We start from the raw sequence: 22,438 nt of genomic DNA on the forward strand, positions 1-22,438 counted from the left end.
ACATCGCATGCATAGTCTTTTCTATAGCAAAACAGGGTGTGTGCACGGTAAATGTCACGTGGCGTGTCACAACGTTGAACAGAGTCCTTTGAAGTCTGCCGGCCTTCCTAACCATCTCCCTCTATTAACTATGATACCAGGGAACTATTCCAGCATGCCACATATACCCACACCATGAGAAAAGGTATTATACTTTGATCACAAGCACTCCCTTCCATTCTTCATACCCTTCTCTTCCAATCATTCTAGTACAAATTGATCTTTGTCTCATTTGTCCATAGGATGTTGTTCCAGAACTGTACAGACTTATTTAAATGCTCTTGGTAAACTTTAACCTGGTCTTCCTGTTTTTGAAGCTTACCAATAGATTATATCTTATGGCAAACCATCTGTATTCACTCTGGTGAAGTCTTCTCTTGGCTGTTTGTTACAGATATGCCTTACTCCTGGAGGGTGTACTTGATCTGGCCAGCTGTCGTCAAGGGGCTTTTGTTCACAAGGGGAAGAGTTTTTCCTGTCAGCCACAACAGCTGTTTTTCATGGTTCTCTGGTCCTTCTGGTGTTCCTGAGCCCTCCAATGCTCCCCCCCACTTTACAGTACCAGTTAAAAGCTTGGACACACCTACTCATTCATGTTTTTTTTAATTTATTTTGACCTTTTTTTTTTTTTACATTGTAGAACAATACTGAAGACATCAAAACTATGAAACAGAGGTCTGCGTGGGACAGAATTTTCAGTCCCGCTCCCGCATTGTGCAGTCCCGCTCCCGCCCGCAAAGAATTATGATTTTCAGTCCCGCTCCTGCCATATTTTGTCCCGCTCCCGCCCGCAAATCCCGCATGATGCAGACGTTCGCGTTATTTCTCACGAAAGTTCTTGTCATTGGCTTGGGGAATTGTTGTCCTTTTAAGACAGTACATACATGGGGATTCAGGCCTGATGTACCTGATTTATGGCCGTTGTATGTCAGAACCTTTTGGCACTTATCACAACAAGCAAAGGGCAGCTGATTTCCCTCTGTGTCGTACACGAGTGAGAACAACTTCCAAATGTCTGATTTCAGGACTCTTGACTTTTTAACGGTAAATGTACCTCTTTTTAAAGCAGCACTTACTTCTGAAGCACTGTGAGCTTCACTAGAGGAGCTCTGCTCTTCTGCCATGATCGGAGATCTCAAACACGGAAGAGCGGAAAGGAATCGGAAACGTATGCGAGATTAGACCACATCCGCAAATTTAGGCATCTTAAAATGTTTTTATTAATGCCAAATAAAATATCCAGCACAAATTATATATGATAGACATAAATTAATAATTTATAAATTTTATTTTAAACACGTTTTTAGTTAGCGGGACTGCAGCTTATCACCTCTCCCGCCCGCTCCTGCATTGTGCACTCCCCCTCCCACCCGCAAGGAGCTTTCAAAATTTGTCCCGCGCCGCACTGCTTTGCGTCGGGTCCCGTGGGACTCCCGCGGGAGTGCAGGGCTCTACTATGAAATAATTCCATGTGTGTTCCATGGTAAACAAAAAAACGTTTAAACCCCCCCCCCCCCCCAAACATTTCATATTTTAGATTCTTTAAAGGGGAACAGAGGGCAATATATAGAGTAAATATAACAATAAAACACACATTAACAAACCTTATTCAAGACTTACAAAAGTTTTGTGTTCTAAGGTTGGAAAGTTATAGTGTGTTTTGAAAGTAGCTCGAGCAAACCATTTCCGCAGTTTGAACAGCCCGCCATGATATTAATTTTATCCAATCAGAACGCATGTTCATTTTCTCTGTGTAACACTCATGACGTATGTATGTGCCCAGTTATGTTGGCTCATTGAGGTTGGGAATAGCACGTGTGAATCGGAAAGTAGGATGAATTGTAAGTGATCGGCTACACAATGCCACAGTGTGTTGCTTTCGGGTGTAATAACAGGACCGATGGAAAGCATAACGATCCTCCAGATGTGTCTTTTCACTCATTTCCGCTGAAAAACACCAAGCGAGTTCGAGCTTTCTTCTCTTCTTTCGTCATCACCGGAGTCGAGAGTACCTCTCCTAGGTTCAAACTGGTACCCTTCTAAGCCATAGCCTGCTTGCAGTGTGTTTTGCGGGATCTCTTCGTATGATTCGACAGAGCTGTCGCTTTCAGTTGATGCGCCCGACGCCATAATTACACGCTTCTCTCCTAGTGCAGTGGGTAGGGCTGACGTCACGGTCTTTTAAAAATGGCGACTCTTGTGCCGTTTAGCGTACCGACTATTATATTTACAATTACCAAGATATTTCGTTGTTTTCTAGTATATAAATTTGATAGAATACTTAAGAATACGTTACTTTGTCACATCAGCAACTAGGGCTGCACGATTATGGAAAAAATGATACTCACGATTATCTTGATCAAAATTGTAATCGTGATTATTAATCACGATTATTCTTGATGTTAGGGAAATCACTTAAATTTTATTTCACTATATTCAAACAAACAATATGAACAGCTTTCAGTGCAGAATGAAATTTAAAAGAGAAATTCTGATTTCCAAATGACAAATAAATGAAATTTATCCAAGAAATTACCAAAGGATGAAGGAACTGAAAACTCAATTGCAACAATTACATAGCATTATACTGAGGCCTACAAGTTTTTAGCTAGAAAGAGCAGCCTATCAACATGCTCTGGCTTTAAACATGAGCGAAGGCAGGTCACAACATTGCCTCCAGTGCTAAATAGTCTGTTGTTCCGACATAGTTAGCTTTTCTCTCTCACCTCAATCTGCTACCTACTCTCACGCTATCACCCCTTGAAGATGATACCGCTGCACTGAAGCTCTGCGCACTTGGCCAGTGTTGCCAGATGCTGCTGACGTTTTCCAGCCCAAAATATGTTCAAAACCCACCAAAATGCACTTAAAACTGCCCAATCTGGCAACACTGCACTTGGCTTGCTTGCTTATTTAGGCGGAGTAATGAAACCTTACATGCGTCCGTTCACCCCCTAATGGTTTGGCGGAGTGTTGGTCAAAAAGTGCTTGCTCAGATATACAGCAGAGCTCGCATTTTAAATGGAAATAAATCGCGATTTTCATTTAATTTAATTGTGGCAGCCAAAATCGCGATTTTCGATTAAATTCGATTAATTGTGCAGCCCTACCAGCAACTGTATATATTATATTTGGCACCCCTTTAAAGTAGCCAGTGTTTACCTTGATGACGCTTTATACACTATTGGCGTCATCTTAACCAGCTTCATGAGGGAGTCACCTGGAATGCTTTTCAATTAACAGGTGCCTCGTCAAAAGGCCAATCATCACCAATAAGGCACTGGCAGCAGGGTGCTTTTCGGTGCAATGTGGCAGATGAACCCAACAGGGTAAATGGCATACCACCAGATGGCATGCGAAAGAGCCACTCAAATGGCCAACGGATGGCATCACTTGGCAAGTCAGTTGTCACTGTGGGGCAACTTCCATACCAGTCAGGTTTGTGGCACTTTTGTGCGGCACTTTTGTGCGCCACTTGGCATCAGGTCTAGAGGTCCAGAGAGACAGCACAATGGGGACATGGCATCATTTGTCTTACCTTACTGTACAAGGTGCTTCATTTGGAGAGAACAGTATGCGAGAGCTCACGAGGCCAGATATTCTATGGTGGCTCGGCTGGGCCGTTTGTGCCACCATTGTGGGCGACCCTTGCCCCTTTTCCACCAAAGCAGTTCCAGGGCTGGTTCGGGGCCAGTGCTTAGTTTGGAACCGGGTTTTCTGTTTCCACTGACAAAGAACTGGCTCTGGGGCCAGAAAAACTGGTTCCAGGCTAGCACCAACTCTCTGCTGGGCCAGAGGAAAGAACCGCTTACGTCAGCCGGGGGGTGGGGGGGGGGTGGGGGGGGAGTTGTTAAGACCAACAACAATAGCAAGACCGCAAAAGGTCACCATTTTTAAGCGCCGAGAAGCAGCAGCTGTACAAATGCGAAGTCATCCGTTATTATTGTTGTTATTGTTGCTGCTGCTTCTTCTCCGTGTTGTTGTTGCTTCGATGTTCGCGCCAAGGTTTATGCAAACGCAGCGACGTAACCGACGTATACAGCAACGTAATGACGTGGCTCCCCTTAGCACCGCGAGCTATGGAAAAGCAAACTGGTTCTCAGCTGGCTCGCAAGTTGTGAATCAGCACCAGCACTGACCCCGAACCAGCCCTGGAACTGATTTGGTGGAAAAGGGGCATCTGTTGCTCTGGTGCAGGCCTCGCGGCCCATCTGCATTTCTGCTCATCCTAAGGAAGCAGTAATCATCACTAGCCATGGACAGCCAATGATGGACAATAGCTGATAACCATATGGGCTCAGTATTACTTTAACAAACCTTTGTCAAGCTCTACAATACAGAGTTACATCCACAAATACCAGTTAAAACTTTACTGTGCAAAAAAGAAGCCTTAAGTTAACGGTGTCCAAAAGCGCCATCAACTTCTCTGGGCTGGGAGGCATCAGTGATGGACCATCACACAGTGGAAATGTGTATTGTGGTCAGACAAATCAGTATTCCAGGTCTTTTTTTTTTGGAAAAAATGGATGCTGTGTGCTCCGGACCAAAGACAAAAAAGACCATCCAGACTGTTACCAGCAACAAGTCCAAAGGCCAGGGTCTGTCATGGTATAGGGTTGTGTCAGTGCCCTTGGCAATGGTAACTTACTGTACACTTCTGTGATGGCAGCATTAATGCAGAAAAGTACACTGACATTTTGGAGCAACATATGCTGCCTTCAAGATGACATCTTTTCCAGGGATATTTCAACAAGACAATGCACAACCACATTCTGAACACGTTACAACGGCATGGCTGTGGAAGAAGAGGGTGTCTGTCCCCTTTGTCCCCAGTAGAGAATGTATGGCATATTTTGAAATGAAAAATATGACAATGACAACCCCGTACCATTGTACAACTCAAGACCTGTTTGTAGGAAGAATGGGACAAAATAACACCTGAAACACTTCATCACTTGGTGTCTTCGGTCCCTAAACACCTTTTAAGTGTTGTGAGAAGGAATGGCAAAGTATTTACCATTTTGTAATGTTCTCACCCCAACTTTTTTGGAAATGTGTTGCAAGAATCAAAATTGTAATAAAGTGTTTATTTTGATAAAACAATAAAATTCATGAGGTAAAGCATCAAATAAGGTGCAGTTTTGTTGTTTCAAATGCAGTACAGGTCAAAGATTATTTACAAACCGTTTTCAGTTCATGATTTAAATTCAATTTCAATATGCCGTCCCAACTTTTTCTGATTTGGGGTCGTATTAAATATGTTTAGTTTATCTGTAAGAGCACTCTGATTGGAGATTTCAAGTAACCATTTGAAATCAGTCAAACAACAACATTTTATCACGTGTTAACCGAATCATAAAGCTGCTGTGAGATTATCTCTGGTACAAGTCTTACCTGAGCCAAGTGATCCGTTCCCACTTATCCATGACAACTCTTCACATTTCACACTGTCTCTTTTGTCACAGTTAGGCACCACAGATTCTGCCCAGTCCATCTCCTCTGAAGAGCAGAGCTTGGATGGAATTCCTAATGTGTAGTTAAAAGCAGAAGCATCCCTTAACTCCTTAGGCTCTTCTGTCCCTGGTAGTCTGAACACACCATCAAGCTCTGGGTCTTCCAAAATCTCTGCCCCTTCCTTGATCTCCTTGGTCCCCAACAAACCTGTCCTTGCCTTTTTCTTGCGAGGCCAAGTCCTGAAGTTCTCTGGGGTTGACCTTCCTCGGCTCTGAGGAGATGGGGTCCAAGCCATGTGTTCCCCAGAACCCAGAGGAGAAGGGCTATTAGTCAGCAGCCTTGTAGGAGTGATTGACTGGCATATATATTTCTGGACGCCTCCTTTTCCAGGTGTGCAAAGAGACGGAGATATACAACTAGGTTCTCGATGTTTGGAACAATGTGTAAGTGGGCTATCAACTCTAGATGGCTTGTTATTTATAAGCAAAACCTGCCCTTTGGCTGCATAATCAGATGTTTCACCTGAATTGAAAGAGTCAGTACGTTTGATCTTAAGCTTCGGTAAACCTGATGCCTGCATTTCCAATTCTACTTGATAAGTAAGAGGGTTGGGTTCAACAGGCTGCTTCTTTTTATGCACAGGTGTTCCTGAGGCTCGTGGACTGGAGAACACTTGAAGCCCAGGAGAATAACCGAGCCGTGCTGCTGCCATTCTTTGCTGCCGATCTGGAGTCTGACGGAAGCCGTATCTACTACACCCTTGTGTACTTTTGGCAGGAAATGTTGGTGTGCCTGAGAATTCAGAAACCTCCGAGACCTTAGATGACTTCCGTGAGAAGGAAATGTTCATCTTAATACCACCAGTTAATTTTGTCTTCACTACAGAGGCTTCTGCAATATCAATGCTCTCTTCTGTAGAAGTAGCACTGAATTGTGAGAAGTCAAATTGTTGGGTATCTGAGGATGATGCCTCCTCTATCATCGGAATGCTTTCATTCTGTCCATCAATATATTTTGTTGTCCAAGTCTCACGATGTAGGGCCTGATTATGCTCTGCCTCATTTGTCAAAGTCATTGGGTGATTTGTGCTAGCAGGTGTATGACTGCCAGATGATGATCCGATTGTTGGCTCTGGTGATCTCCCTTTATGAAGTGAAGAGTTATCTTGTCTGGAGGAAGACCCATCAGTTAGGGGCAGAGTAGAGGAACGTTTAAGAGGTGTCCTTCCAGAACGAGTACACATTGGATGTGTTGGTCCAGGGCTTTTACTAGGTGTTTTTGGTGATTGATGATCATAGGAAAGAATATCTGGACTTTGCACATCACTTTTCTCTGACAAACTTAATGTTCTTCTAATTTTCTCTGACCTCTGTCTCAGCTGGGGTTCTTCAATGCCAACATTCCTAGCAATTTCAGGTACTCTTTGTGTTATTTTAGGGGATACCTTGCTTTTTTGTGGATTTGATTTCTCGGGAGTTTTGGAAATATCACCCAGATCTCTGCAAAGTTTGCTTGGTGTGATCAATCTTGGGGAACATCTCACAGAGGAAACTGGAGAATCTGGGACTTTAAATTGTTGTTCTGGCAACCCTTTCCTTGGAGGCGGAGACCAAGTCACACTTTTCCTTGGGGTTTTGATGCTAGGACTCTTAACAAAGGGGCCAGAAGGGGACCCACATTCCATACAGCTTTTCACAGGGGTTTTAAGAATGCCCTTCAGTGGGCTTGTCTTTGGTGTTTCCACAACTAAACCTTTTAAAGTAGGAGATCTAAATGGACTTCCTCGGAGGACCATACCATTCTCTCCAACAGCACAGCCTGGGCTCTTAGGGAAGAAACAACTTTGAGCTTTGTAGGAAGAACAGGGTGTCCTGGGAGTTCTGCTCTCAGCTACAGAACCAAGCTGTTTGTATGGAGATCTTTTTGGAGTTTTATTGCAATTCTGGGAGAAAAAAAAAAATATTGTGTCAGCATAGTAATAACAAAAAAAACAAAACAAAGAACCATTCAATTTAGCTTCTTTTCCCTTTTACGAGATTTTAGCACATAGAAAGAAAATCAGTCACAGACTGTATATTACATAGGGGGAAAACAAACAAACAAAAAAAACCCCACATCCATTAGATGCTTTTTGATTAATTTCCAGCCCAGGGGTTGGGTTATAAACCTGTATTTTCTTAATTAAACTTTTAGGATTTTCAATAAACATTAAAAGTAGACACCCTTTCGATTTCATAAAATCGGTGAAATTTAATTCCTTCTGAAATTTGGTCCCTTCTGAAATTTGGTCATTGTGATGTGTTCTCTTATCTCATCTCATTATCTCTAGCCGCTTATTTCTGTAATATCTATTAAAAAAACCAGGCCATTCTGTGGCTGGGAAGTTATTTAATTTGAGGGGATTTCCTTGCAAACAATGTGCATGAAATCGCTCACTTCGCGCAATCAAGCAGACAGAGGAAGTCCATGTGCACATGCGCAGGTTTCCCTTGATTGTTCACTAACAGTTCCATCATTCTGTCGCTAAATGAACAGCTAATCACACCGAGGTGCTCGCTAACTGCTGATATTTATTAATTTAGTCCTTTGTTTCCTTTCTTTCGCAACATCTTTTCTTCTCGCTTTCCATTACTGTAGTCGGTCTTTCGCGTTTCATTCGCACACTCACGTCCTCCATTTTTCTCTCCTGTTTCAAATTTGTATCCCACAATGCCTTACATGAACGGGGAAAGCCCACGTAATGCATGATGGAGTCTTTTGTTTTGCGTCATGGTGAAGCAAGAAAAATAAATAAAATAATGGAGAATTTAGGGCCACGTGGCCCTAAATTCATTAATTGTTCTATTTGGAAGGAAAAAAAAAACCTAACAAAATTGGAAGTCTATGATTCGAATTCAGTAGCTTTCAGTCCTTGAAACAAAAATAGTTGGTGTCAGGGAAAATTCTTTTTATGACCTACACTTGAAAAATATGAAAGGTAGTACAGCTTTAATTATTCATTTTTTTGACAAGTTAGATAAAATCTTCTCTCTCATCTCATTATCTGTAGCCGCTTTATCCTGTTCTACAGGGTCGCAGGCAAGCTGGAGCCTATCCCAGCTGACTACGGGCGAAAGGCGGGGTACACCCTGGACAAGTCGCCAGGTCATCACAGGGCTGACACATAGACACAGACAACCATTCACACTCACATTCACACCTACACTCAATTTAGAGTCACCAGTTAACCTAACCTGCATGTCTTTGGACTGTGGGGGAAACCGGAGCACCCGGAGGAAACCCACGCGGACACGGGGAGAACATGCAAACTCCACACAGAAAGGCCCTCGCCGGCCACGGGGCTCGAACCCGGACCTTCTTGCTGTGAGGCGACAGCGCTAACCACTACACCACCGTGCCGCCCTAGATAAAATCTTACTTCTTGAAATATTTTTCATAAAAAAAGCGGCTTTTAATTTTGCTCCTGCATCTAAGTGTCAAGAGAGCTCAGATGGACCCATCAACATAAAGCACACTATACACATTGTATTGTACACAACTGCAGTTCTCAAGATGAGCCTGAAAATCTCAGATCCCGTGGTGGTTTCATTAGAGATTTAAATTCCTAATCTAAATTTTGAAATTAATTTTAAATCATGTCAACTAAAATTATATTGCAATACGATATACCAAATGCTTCAACTTTACAGTATGATGCAATGCAACTGGTATAGATTCTGCATGGGCAAAGTGCCAGAACCGTGAAGCTTAAATGGCTTTAAAAATATGAAAAGTGATGGTACATGTTTACCTGATACATCTAATATTAAATAGATTACATTCATTAAATTAAATCTGTGCAAATATCTGAGAACCACTGAAATACACAACCTTGTGTGTTCATTGGTGCTGGCAGGTTTTACCTCAAAGACAGAATCTGGAGACCCAAGCCGATCAACTTCAGCATCTCTAATGATTGATCTGGATGTGGAAGGGCGAGCGGGGGACTCAGCAGCACCAAAAAGAAGTCTCAGTGGTGACTTAACATCCTTAATATTAATACCACCTATAAGTGTGATCACAAAAACCCAAATATATTATATAACCTCAGACAACATCACGGTCTTGGGGTTTAAAAGATCAAGATTTATCTGCCATGCATGTTATGGTACCAGTAAGAATAGAAAAACAATGAATGTTCCAAAAGCAAGGCAATACTTTTTTACTCACCTTTACTTTCCAAGACTGGAAGCTGTGAAGAGGACAAGGCTCTACTCAAATTTCGAGAGCGTGGTTGTGAGCTTGAATAGAAGACACTGGAATATCTCTCTGCTAGTTTTTTTATTCTAGGACTCCTCCTTAAATCTAGTAAAAAGGATATCAAGATATGAGTGATTCCACGCTTATGGGTACTGAAATGGGGACATGAACTTATTTTTAAATATTCACCTAAAACCATTTCTTTTTTTTACCATCAGGTCACAAAACATGTAATCTTTAATGAATGATATGTTAAAAGATAACGTTAATTTTCTGAGATGTAATAAAAACATATTTATATGCCAAAGTCAGAACGTAACAGAAGTGTTGGGGACATATATATTCTCAATTTTAACAATGTAGAATTACTTTTTGAAACATAGGAAGGTGATGTTTTAGCAAATATAATTAATAAACATGTGTAGTAGAATAAACATACACATTCTTTCAATAAGATTAACATGGTATATAGCTAGATTGTAATTAATTTGTAACAGACGCGAGATGGACAATCGTAACAGAAGTAATGTAACAGACATCATTTTGGAACTCATAGGCTTGACTTTGGCATATAAATATGTTTTTATTACATCTCAGAAAATTAAAGTTATCTTTTAACATATCATTCATTAAAGATTACATGTTTTGTGACCTGATGGTAAAAAAAGAAATGGTTTTAGGTGAATAAGTTCATGTCCCCATTTCAGTACCCATAAGCGTGGAATCACTCATATAAATAAAACAAAGATTTTAACTCAACGTTTCTTTTCACGTGCAGCTTTATGATAAATAAAAGTAACTGACCCGTAGCAGGTTTAACTGGAGACTCCTCAACAATGACCAGATCAGAGTCACCAGAATTCCTGACAAAGACGACATACACTACTGAAATCACCATTTTGAGTGAAAATAATAGAGCAAAAAGCATGTGCTCAGTGGCATGACGAAAAGAATTACTGCTTCATTTGTGAAACCTACCTGCTTTTCCTTTGTCTATATAATAGACGATTTGATACTTGTTTATGCAGGGGGGTCTCGGATACTTTTTTTGATAGTAAAGGGTTTTGTCCTGCAATTGGATTTTTGAAAATTAATTAATAAAATTCACACACACAATGTAATACACTCTGATCAAAGGATGCATTAATATCATATTATACTTTTAGAATAGCAAACGTTTCCTACCATCTTTCATCTGTGATCGCTTCTTTTTCTTCATTATATCTACTGCTGATACAGACTGACTCCGAGGCATTTTTGCTTTCTTTGGGGATGACATTGTCTCCTGGTTAAAGAGGTTTCTCCTCACCTTGGTCACTTCTGCAAAATATTGTGGATGGTTTACAGAACGGCACTACTTGGTTTACTACATGGTAAAACATTATACTTAAAGCAGGAAGCATTTAGCAGTCAAATTTTGAATTACATGCCTTGAACTGTTTGTTTTTGAGTTGGTTGGACTCCTACATTAAGCTTTTCTGGAGGAATACATTCCTTTGGTTTTGCCTGTCAAGACAGAGAAAAGCAATGGCGTTGACTTTCCCAGTCAAAAGTGCATCAGAAACATTAAATCTGACTATACGTACTTGTCTTGTGGATTTCCTGGGCATCTCTATTTGCCGGAGGTTCTGCGGGGCCTCTGTCATGCTCTTATGACGTGTAAGCACGCTAGTTCTGAAAGTATACGAACAGCGCATTACATATGATTCTGTCATTATCGTGTGAATATAATATCCTTTCTGTTCGTTACCCACCTTCTCTTTTTAGCAGAGCGATTGCGTAACTCTTCAAGCCGATCTCCAACACTGGAGACCAGGCGCTGTGAGCCTGGCACTGGTGAGGGACTTACAGAAACGCTTTCCTTTGCCATTGAGTCATCACTAAAAAAATCAGCAGGCAGGACTGCAACAAGCTGCTCAGGCAGCTGCGTGCCAAGACTGTTGTAGACATCTGCCAGGACCTTAGGTGTGCCAGTCAGGTACCTAAACATACCATATGTAAATATAGTTACAACAGGATCAGCTTAAATTAATAAAATAACTTCACAAGTTGTAGTTCATCAAAGTTCAAATACTTACAATGGCAAAACTTCCTCCTGCATGAACTTTGACAGATAAACAGGATCTTTTGTCAAAGATATCACCCGCAGCATTCCAGCCACCTAAGGCAAATATCAGCGAGATGTTTTGTTCATGTTACATTCCATCATTAGCAGGGTTGGGCATTGTTTGAATTTTACTGATTCCTGCTGCCTTCAAATGGAATTCATGAGCTCAGGATTGCGTCATCGGAAGTCATGTACACGAAACGCTTGGCATTCAAGTGCTAAGTCATCGTGAGAACACCACTGCTAGGTAACAGTGCCTAGACATCACCACAGCTCACGTTAACAATCTAGCAACCTAACGAGCGGGTAATGTCTCATCTCATCATCTCTAGCCGCTTTATCCTTCTACAGGGTCGCAGGCAAGCTGGAGCCTATCCCAGCTGACTATGGGTGAAAGGCGGGGTACACCCTGGACAAGTCGCCAGGTCATCACAGGGCTGACACATAGACACAGACAACCATTCACACTCACATTCACACCTACGCTCAATTTAGAGTCACCAGTTAACCTAATCTGCATGTCTTTGGACTGTGGGGGAAACCGGAGCACCCGGAGGAAACCCACGCGGACACGGGGAGAACATGCAAACTCCACACAGAAAGGCCCTCGCCAGCCCCGGGGCTCGAACCCAGGACCTTCTTGCTGTGAGGCGACAGCGCTAACCACTACACCACCGTGCCGCCGAGCGGGTAATGTAATGTAGAAAATGAAAAGATTAGGCCACTGGGAATATCTACATTGTCCTCAGACACATGATAAAATTATGACGAAAACTCGACTACAGTTACAATATGTTAACCTACCATCCACCGAAAAATGCACTTCTGTGGCCGCCACAATTTCAGCAAACACATCACAACTTGTGAACTCTGAGCTTTCAGAAAGTTTCCAATTCCAAAGTCATGAATACCATAAGAGCGGGACGTTCATATGGACTTTTCTTGTGAACAATGTAAAAATAACCCCACTTAAAGGCACCATCCGGTTCCAAGTCAACTTATCGATTCCCCACTTTGATTCCAAAATACTGTAGCTTAAAAAAAAAAAAAGTGGTCAAATGTTTAGATAACAAAACATAGCTTTTGACGATTTAACTCAGTCCATCTTTCACACTGTTGTGACATTAGCCATGTATGGTAGCTTGTACCCAACAAATAGACATGCTGTTACATTGATGTATCACGTAGTCATTTAGACGGGTCCTGGCAGATCCTTGCAGTTACGTAGCCTTTGTTTGCAATAATAAAGGGTTATCGCAGAACCAAAATTCAATTTTTTTCTTATGGGTACCCAGTACTTGCCATTTTGGATTTGGTTCGAACCTGAATCATTAGTACATCATAGTTACATACTAAATAGTTCCTGATAACTACAACTTTCAGTAAAGTCTTACCTCCTCCACCATCTGCTCCACGTGATCTTGATCATCTGAAGACATCGGTTTACACAGCTCAAGTCTGAGAACTACCTGGAGCTGACAACTTACAGGTAAGAGATTCGAAGTTTTTGCATTAATCCACACGTAGGCAGCAATAATATATTTATACATACAAGGGTAAGTCAAAAAGTTCTAAGACACATGGTATAATTTCAAAAGGTGTGAAAGACATCCCCCAGAGTTCTACAAAGACGAAAGAAAGAAAGAACAACTTTATTCATCACACACTTGTGCATACACTCTCTGCATTTAACCCATCTGAAGCAGCAAGCACACACGTGAGCAGTGAGCACACACACATACCCAGAGCAGTGGGCAGCCATGCTAACAGCACCCGGGGAGCAGCTGGGAGTTAGGTGCTTCACTCAAGGGCACCTCAGCCCAAGGCCGTCCCATATTAACCTAACTTTGGACTGTAGGGGAAACCGGAGCACCTGGAGAAAACCCATGCAGACACGGGGAGAACATGCAAACTCCGTACAGAAAGGCCCTCGCCAGCTGCTGGGCTCGAACCCAGAACCTTCTTGCTGTGAGGCGACCGTGCTAACCACTACACCACTGTGCCACCCACGGAATTCTCTGATGGAAACACTGCTTGCAGAAGTGTTTAGACTTAAATGGAGGATATGTAGAGAAATAGCTTTGTTATTTTCTGCATTATTACAACAATAACAATATTATTATTATCCGTTAGTGTTGAAGCTCACACAAACAAAAAGAACAGAGCACATTACTCCAATTCTAAGGTCCCTTCACTGGCTTCCAGTAAGCTACAGAATTGACTTTAAAGCATTGCTGCTGGTGTACAAATCTCTAAATGGTACAGGGCCCAATTACCTCTCTGACATGTTGCAGCGGCCTAACCCAATCAGATCTACCAGATCGCAGCAGCAAAATTTACTGGTAAACCTGTTATTAAAACAAAGTGTGGTGAAGCAGCTTTTAGCTACTATGCAGTACAGCTATGGAACCAACTGCCAGAGGACATCAAAAATGCTCCTGCTGTTGGCAGCTTCAAATCTAGATTAAAGACCAAGCTGTTTTCAGATGCTTTCTGCTAAATTATTAATATTGTCATCTCTACGTTTTAAACTCTTTACTTTTACAGTCTCTGCATGTTTTAAATTTTACTTAACTTTTATTCTATTTTATTCTGCTGTTTTTTTTAATTGAACTTTTATTTCATTTTATTATTTTATTTCTACTATTGTTTAATTCTTATTTTTCTTCCCCATTTATTTTATGTAATTTTATTTTCTATTGCTTACTGTTTTGCTTTTACTTCTGTAAAGCACATTGAACTGCCACTGTGTATGAAATGTGCTATATAAATAAACTTGCCTTGCTATTATAACAGCGTCCCAACTCAGGTGGGTGGATCATGTGCAAAGGATGCCTAACACGCGTGTACCAAAATTGGTATTCTATGGTGAGTTAAGTTGTGGAACAAGGAAGTATGGTCGCCCAAAACTTCGCTTCAAAGATGTGCTGAAGCGTCATATGAAGACTAGTACCATTTGTCACTCAACACGGGAACGTGAAGCTATGGACAGAAGCCCCTGGCGTTCTGTTACTGTGAGGGCCATCAAAGAGGTGGAAAAGGCTAGAGAGGAAAAGTACTTGGAAAGACATAAAATCAGACACCCAACCCCCCCATTGGCCACATCTTTCAAGTGTGAAAGATACTGTTGCTCAAAAGCGGGTCTTGTAGCCCACAAACAAGCAGGCCAAGCATAATTATTATTGTTTTTCCTCACGACTTCACAGTCATCATCGTAATGATGGACTGCCCCAAATTTTTTTTTTCATAAATAACGATTTTTTTTCAATTTGTCTTAGAACTTTTTGACTTACCATCATGTGTGTGTACATATCCTTAAAGGAATACTCCAGAGTGAAATGCTTTTTAGGTCTATTTTCGCATTACTGGGAGTGCATACTGGGAGGGTTTCTACAAACAAAACGAAGTGTCCCTGGCTCTGTAAGTGCACTGACAGCGTGTGTAGAAGAGTAAATATAAAGCCAGTGACCTTCCCTGTAGTTGGGCTTCCTCAGACGCCATCTTCGGGGACAGTCCGTAAAAGTCGAGTGCCGAGTGCAGCGGGATGGGCTCTGCACTCAACTTTTACGGACTGTAAAAGTCACGGGTAAGGTCACTGGCTTTATATTTACTCTTCTACACATGCCGTCAGTGCACTTACAGAGCCAGGGACACTTCGTTTTGTCTGTAGAAACCGTCTACTCACTTCCACAGAACTGTCATGTTGTTTTGAGCTTTGCAATGGTTTTAAAACTAGCGTTTTGTATCGGCAAAAAGACATGCCCCGCGCACTGCCGTGTTAGCGCTTTCCGGTTGAAATCACAAAAAACGAATTTTCTCAAAACACAACCGATTGATGTGATTGTGGTAGCAACTCAATGTATGCACCCCCAATAATGCGAAAATAGACCTAAGAAGCATTTCACTCCGGAGTATTCTTTTAAGAAGGAATTACTTAAGATGTTTGCAAACCAGCAATACATACTCTCGGATTTTACTCTCAGCATCTGCAGTACTTCCATAGAGCTGACGAATGGACTGGGTGCTTTTTAAGAGGGTCTTCTTGATTATATTTAAGAATGAAGCCTGCCGAGGGAGAGACAATAAAATGGTCAACAGCTACATGTTTTCATTAAATGATCATTCCATTGTCTGTAATGACAACTAATTAGCGGACGTCTTGCTCACCCCTGTATTGACGTTACTTTTCACGAAGGTATCCACCACTGAGAGCAGATCCTGCACTTGAGTGATGGGAGCGACGCTCTTATTCTCCACAGCCTGTTGATATCTCAGGTTCAAATGGGAAAGCAGTTCCTCTTCATTTTTAAAATCTATGATAAAGTACATTTACAAATTATTACTTTCTGATTGACTGCAAATACACACGAACCTTGTGTTTAATAGTAAGCTTAAAATTCTTATTACTCACGCATGGGACCAGGTCTGCTCCTTTCACTGGAGCGTCTCTTGCCTCGCTTCTCTGTGCCTTTGGCAGTGCTGGAAGAATCTGTTTCTGTCTGACTCTTTTGTGCTTTTACATTAAAGCGAGCAACATTCAGCATCTGCAACGAGCGACTCATGGTCTTCATCTTCTGGCGAACTGGCGTACGCTGAGTACCTCCTACAGAACGAAAGTCATTAGCAAACTGTTCATACTCAACATGCAAACTGAAGTGAAAAACCATGAAAGTATTGTAAATAATGCCCTTAGAAATATTACCAAAGATTATATACTTGCCATGTTAAATCATAATAGAATGTTAGAACATTAACAGCTAATATTAGGGATGTACTAACGTTTTTTCCCTTTTAAGCCACTGCTGGGTCCATCTTTATTATTTTGATAGAGCTCTGCTAGGCTGTTTGTCAGCTCTTGCGTGTCATCTTCTGTTTGTTCTTGCTCCTCTGGAGCAGCATGAAGAAGCCTACGGGTGATGAATCAGTAAGTGGCATATGCCTTGATAATAATTTTATTCTTACTCATTGTGGAAACAACAACTAATCAACTATCAAATGGACAGATGGATAAGATGACTTACAGTAGGACTTATAGTAACAACAACAAAAAAAGAAATAATACCTCATTGACTCCATCAAATGGCAACTAATCCCAGATTGGTCAGATAGAAGAAACCAACCCTCTGCAAGGTCTGCTGTTCGATTAGTCCACTGCTGAAGCTCTTGAGATGCCCACTCAGGAATCTGATGTGGACTCGGTTGTTCTGGGGAATGCAAATGTTATTTCAAAAATACATTTTGGAAGCCATGGCCTAATGGTTCGAAAAGCAGCTTTGGGACCAAAAGGTCGCTGGTTTGATTCCCTGGACCAGCAGGAATGGTTGAAGTGCCTTTCAGCAAGGCACCTAACCCCCAACTGCTCCCTGGGCTGCTCTGAGGATGTTATATGCCACTCTGGATAACAACGTCTGCCTGTAATGTAATTCATTTTAAATGAATATTTTAGATACTACTCACGTTTGAAAAAGCATAGTCTGTATAGACAAGACAATCCAAGTCAACTAAGGCCCCTTTATTAATCTGTTTGCATAGTCTGAGTGAGAATTATTCTTCTGGGGTTTTGTCCTACTTGTTCCGATTCAGTATCACACTGCACAGAGTTGATCAGATTAAATAAAGAGTTTAATCCATCAGAAATATGATAACAGAAAAGACAAGACGACAGAGTCATCTATATCCCCAGCCCTATCTACCAAGTTTCAAGATATTGTCACATTTTTAAAGTTCTGCTGCAGGAAACCAACCCTACCTCTTTACACTGACCTCAGCAGCCCATGGCAAAAGCCCACTGGACCTTTAGTCCAGGTGAGATAAAAATGAAAATTTCTCACATTTCTTAGTATCAAAAGGCACATATACATTACTTAATCAACACATATACCAACTTTCAAGACCATACTGTACCACTCATAGTTTTCAAGTTCTGCTCCGGAAACAAAACCTACCCCAAGACTAACCTGAGAGACTAAGTCTGAAATTGTTTCCATGGAAACATGAAAATTAAAATTTCTCACATTTTTTAGTATGAAAAGGCACATCTACATCACCTTGTTAACATGTATACCAAGTTTCAAATCCGTATCAAGAATAGTTTTGGATATATGCTCCAGAAACAAACATTGCTCTTAGAAACGAAGTCAAAATCTATTTACGTAAAAATTTGAAAAATACTTTTTTCCAAAAATCCAAAATAGCAAAAGGCAACAGTTCACATGTTGTTTGATATGTATTCAAAGTTTCATCAAGATATCTTCAGTAGTTTTAAAATTATGGCCCGGAAACGAAAACGTGCCCAGACGGACAGACAGAACCCGTTTCGATATCCCCCGTCAACCTTCGTTTGGGCGGAGGATAATAAATAAACCTTGCAAATGCGCATAGAAATGAAATCAAACAAGCACAAATACTAAATAATTATAATACATACAGCTCCAATATAAACAACACATCACATTTCTGCAGCATTCTAGGTTAGATTTCTGGCAGGCATTTTGCCATCTGTTTAACCAGTTTGCATGTCAAAAAAAAAAAAAAGCTTATGCAGAACCATATTCTTAATGCATCAAGAATATGGTTTACGAACCACAATAGAGTTTTTTTGATAGCAGACAGAGACCCCCAGTCTTAGACAGTTTGTTTTGGCTCACACCATCTGACTGAATGAACGGGGGATAAATGCACTAGGGATTGATTCTAACAATGTGAAAGCAGCTTTATAGTTTAACATTGCTGCCAGTTTTGCCATCGGGGCAAAGCATAGAAGCTTATTAGTTACACCTAATATCTCGATCCAGTCTATATTTTATCACTAAAGTCATAGCAGCTTATTAACACACTTGTGATGTACATACCTGAGATATCTTCATCCTTCATGATGTCTTTGAGAACACTACTGACAATATCAGGCAGGTCTGAGGGATCAGGAAGGTCTGCAGTTTCTGAGGGAACAAGGCATGGACTCAAAGCCGCCTCACTGTAGAGAACTGTCAGAAGAGCCAGATTGGAGGACAATACTGACAGTACTGCAGAATGAACCTGACCTCCTTCACTGACCTCTACTAGCTGTATAAACACAGAAAAAGGCATTAAATTAAGCACTGCATGTGTTGTATCCTAATAAGGCATGTAATAAAGCAGTGGTATTGCTAGTTTCATTGAGTTACTGCTTTTGAAATAGCTTGGATGTAGAAAAATGAGATTACCATGTCAGAAGCGAGAATGAAAAGCTCCTTAAAGAGAGTCTGAAAAGCAACTTGATCATCTTCTGATTTTGGAGGGCAAAACAAGACCCAACACTCTGAAGCTGACTGACTGAGACAGCAGGTGTCCAGGCCATGCAGCACACTTCTGAGAGTCACCTCTACAGGAACACTCAGACACCTCTGTCTACACGACACGGGCTCCAGTGAAACATTGCAGGTCTGTTTGTCCTCATCTGCTACCACAAGGGAACAGGTGTGTCAAAGTTAAAGCATATGAAATTCATAATGGTGTCAAAACAGACTTTTCTGGGGCAACATTTATTACCTGCACCCCAGCAAAGCGTTCCTGCGAGAGCTGGAAAGGCTCGCTTATAGAGCTTTTCAGAGGACAAAATGTATCCTGTACTTGAGCCGGTTGGAAAGGCAAGTACTCCCTTGTTGTCCCTGGCGCTCAGGTTAGGATATTTATGCTTCACTTTCATAGCAGGAGTGAGCACAGGAATCACTTTTCCAGCTACCGGCTGCAGTGCCTCCATGATGGTTTTCAAGCCAGTATAGTCATCAGAGTCATTATTAACCTGTTGACAAAGTGCTTTGTATTACACAAAGTGGGTGTTTGATATATGTATGCAGTTTAAATAGCCACGTTGTTGAAAGGTTTAAACAAACCTGAGAAGAACTGTAATCAGCCCAGTGCAGGACAACTTTCCGATGAACTAGCATGTCTATTAGACCTTTTGGTAGGATAAGCTCAGGTAAATCCTGATGATTTCCAACATCCCAGCTGCACGGCTGCAAAAACGCCATCATTTCTCTTCTGGAATATGGACACTCCGAGACCACAAACACAACATTTTTCCCTTGGAATGAAAGATCATCATCTGCCAAGGGAATATTTGTTGCATTCCTGGTTGACCTCCTGGGCCGCAGTGAGAGTTTCGTGGGAGAAGTTATGTCTGGTCTGTCCCACTGGAAGTCCAAAAGGATCTCCTTTAGTGTGTTCTGCACACAGATCACTGGGCTCGGTCGCAGTCTGTTCTGCTCATCAGAGGATTTTTGATTGACACCAACTTTATGGATTAATTCTCCTTCGAAATCCCTGAAAGCTTTCTCCTCAAGTTCTTTGAAATCTGTGCCTCTTGTTAGAAGACTTGCACTTTTTACAGTCCTTGAATGGAAAAACTTGTAACCCCACCGCACATTCTCGAAACCATACTTACTGCCTAAGGAAAGCAGGATTTTTAATATCCACCGCTTTAAATAACTCAGATCTGAGTCTCTTGGCAGGTTGAGCTCTTCAGACAGACAGTCCACATCGACAGCAAAAACAACATTATGAGCGGCCATCATTCCCTGCTAATAAATGCATTAATCATGTTAAATGACGTCAGTATTTGTTCAATCTAAAGTCTGACTCGACAAAACACATACAGAAGTGGAGACTGGGTTTTCTCAAAAACATTCTAGTTTACCTGTCTGGCCTCATTAGCAAGAAACTTATGGTGGACTTAGCACAGGAGCTAAATACAACTCAAACACAACTGACTTGCTGTAAAAGTGCACATTTACCCCGGACGGTCAAGAGACCTACTTTTTCACCTCCACACTAACTGAAATACACGGAGTATGAATAAAATGTGATATTAAAAGCACTATTTACAACATATATAAAAGCTCAAATCGCCATTTTCCTTCAGTCTCAAGACTTGGCGCTTCAAAGTTGACTTTCCGAACTCGAGCTGCCATTGGCTGAAGAGATTGTTTTACTACGTCATTCGTTTTACCACCTGTGATAGGATGATAGGAACGTCAATCAAACATAATTCTCATTCTATATTTTTTAAAAGTCAAATACACTGTTTTGATACTTTGCGTAATACATTTTAAAAACTTACAAACTGACAACGAGTTTATACAGACCAATATGAGAAGTAAACGAATACTTGTTCGAGCAAGAGTTTCGTCATTTCCGCCGGCTCCAGGGTCGCACAAGTATTTCCGGTTCAAATAATAATAATACGAGGGCAGTACAACTAGCGTTCTGGTACAAAATGAGTGGCGGTTTGGCTCCGAGTAAAAGCACTGTTTATATTTCTAACCTTCCGTTTTCGTTGACTAATAACGATTTGCACAAGTTGTGCACGAAATATGGCAAAGTTGTCAAGGTGACGATTGTCAAAGACAAACAAACGCGGAAGAGTAAAGGTGTGGCGTTTGTGCTGTTCCTGGACAGAGAGTCAGCTCATAACTGTGCTCGGTCTCTGAACCACAAGGAGCTCTTTGGCAGGATGGTGAAGGCCAGCATCGCTATTGATAACGGAAGAGCTGCTGAGTTCATCAGGAGAAGAAACTACACAGACAAGTCCAAGTGTTACGAGTGTGGCGAAGATGGTCACTTGAGCTACTCCTGCCCCAAGAACTTGCTCGGAGAAAGAGAGCCTCCACCCAAAAAGGAAAAGAAGAAGAAGAAGAAGGTGATGATGATGAAGCAGCACACTGACGAGGCTGAGCCAGAGGAAAGTGAAGATGAAGGAGAAGACCCTTCACTGGACAGTTTAAGCCAGGCCATTGCTTTCCAGCAAGCTCGAATAGAAGAAGAAGACGGACGAAAGAAGCAGACCACAGGAGACCCGAACCACACTTCCACATCAGATAGTTCACATAAGCCAAGGATCAAAAAGAGCGCGTACTTCAGCGATGAAGAAGAGCTCAGTGACTGATGAACATGATCCTGTTCCTAAGATCTCTATGATCAAAGATTGGTGGACTTATTGGTTACTATATCTAGTGGAGCTTTCTGTCTCTCAAAGGCTTATCAAGAACTTGCAAGCAAAATTCAAGTAAAATAAATCACTTGGTGTTTTGGAAAACTGATGCTGTTTCCAATGTGATTGGAAAAGTTGTGGTCATTCTACAGCAGTTCAGACTTCTTTGACTCTGTTAATTGTTTTTGCTTGTTTGTCTTCTGATATTGTAAATAAGGTCTACCTATGAGTACAGATGTTTACTGAGTGATTTAATGATATAACTCAATGTTATGCAAATAAAGCAACATTTTTTTTTTTTACCAGTTTGTGTCGATAACTGGGGCTGTGGTAATGAGGAACTGTTATAAAGATAGCTGAATGCTGAGTTTGTAAATGTTGAATATAAAAAGAATAGTTTTTAACTGAACTTAAAGGGATCTTTAAAATTATGTATAATGATTCATCTTTCTGTATGTCAAGACATATATAATACTAACACAGAGACACAGGCTTTCAGATAATGATCTGGGAAAAAACAGTTAAAGTGAGAATGGATAAAAATAGAGGGGGGAAAAATCCCTCTCGTTAGTGGGTGGCACGGTCGCCTCACAGCAAGAAGGTTCTGAGTTCGAGCCCAGCAGCCACCAGGG

General features: G+C 41.3%; 2 protein-coding genes across 3 annotated transcripts in view; one reads left to right on the plus strand and one right to left on the minus strand.

Moving 5' to 3' along the window:
• Nucleotides 1-20,765, minus strand: part of ticrr (TopBP1-interacting, checkpoint, and replication regulator) — a 30,939-nt gene extending 10,174 nt beyond the window's left edge. Inside the window, exons 1-20 of one of the 2 annotated variants that reach the window (XM_060914731.1) lie at nucleotides 19,711-20,765; nucleotides 19,367-19,619; nucleotides 19,042-19,274; nucleotides 18,691-18,901; nucleotides 16,902-17,043; nucleotides 16,619-16,746; nucleotides 16,251-16,442; nucleotides 16,007-16,152; nucleotides 15,804-15,904; nucleotides 13,234-13,321; nucleotides 11,811-11,893; nucleotides 11,487-11,714; nucleotides 11,319-11,406; nucleotides 11,163-11,238; nucleotides 10,918-11,052; nucleotides 10,711-10,801; nucleotides 10,537-10,595; nucleotides 9,703-9,837; nucleotides 9,396-9,538; nucleotides 5,434-7,435 (exon numbers count right to left, since the gene is read on the minus strand). In XM_060914731.1, the coding sequence (XP_060770714.1) occupies nucleotides 5,434-7,435; nucleotides 9,396-9,538; nucleotides 9,703-9,837; nucleotides 10,537-10,595; nucleotides 10,711-10,801; nucleotides 10,918-11,052; nucleotides 11,163-11,238; nucleotides 11,319-11,406; nucleotides 11,487-11,714; nucleotides 11,811-11,893; nucleotides 13,234-13,321; nucleotides 15,804-15,904; nucleotides 16,007-16,152; nucleotides 16,251-16,442; nucleotides 16,619-16,746; nucleotides 16,902-17,043; nucleotides 18,691-18,901; nucleotides 19,042-19,274; nucleotides 19,367-19,619; nucleotides 19,711-20,391 (5,215 nt within the window). In that variant the 5' untranslated portion in view covers nucleotides 20,392-20,765. Of the gene's footprint in view, nucleotides 1-5,433; nucleotides 7,436-9,395; nucleotides 9,539-9,702; nucleotides 9,838-10,536; nucleotides 10,596-10,710; nucleotides 10,802-10,917; nucleotides 11,053-11,162; nucleotides 11,239-11,318; nucleotides 11,407-11,486; nucleotides 11,715-11,810; nucleotides 11,894-13,233; nucleotides 13,322-15,803; nucleotides 15,905-16,006; nucleotides 16,153-16,250; nucleotides 16,443-16,618; nucleotides 16,747-16,901; nucleotides 17,044-18,690; nucleotides 18,902-19,041; nucleotides 19,278-19,366; nucleotides 19,620-19,710 lie in introns of both variants that reach the window. The other variant, XM_060914729.1, reaches the window with a different exon arrangement.
• Nucleotides 20,766-21,040: 275 nt separating this feature from the next.
• zcrb1 (zinc finger CCHC-type and RNA binding motif 1) lies at nucleotides 21,041-22,106 on the plus strand. The gene has a single exon (XM_060908933.1). It carries the CDS (start codon nucleotides 21,093-21,095, stop codon nucleotides 21,759-21,761), a length of 669 nt encoding a protein of 222 aa, XP_060764916.1. The 5' UTR covers nucleotides 21,041-21,092; the 3' UTR covers nucleotides 21,762-22,106.
• Nucleotides 22,107-22,438: the final 332 nt, after the last annotated feature.

Source organism: Neoarius graeffei, chromosome 2, assembly GCF_027579695.1.
Source record: "Neoarius graeffei isolate fNeoGra1 chromosome 2, fNeoGra1.pri, whole genome shotgun sequence".
NCBI classification, from domain to species: Eukaryota; Metazoa; Chordata; class Actinopteri; order Siluriformes; family Ariidae; genus Neoarius; species Neoarius graeffei.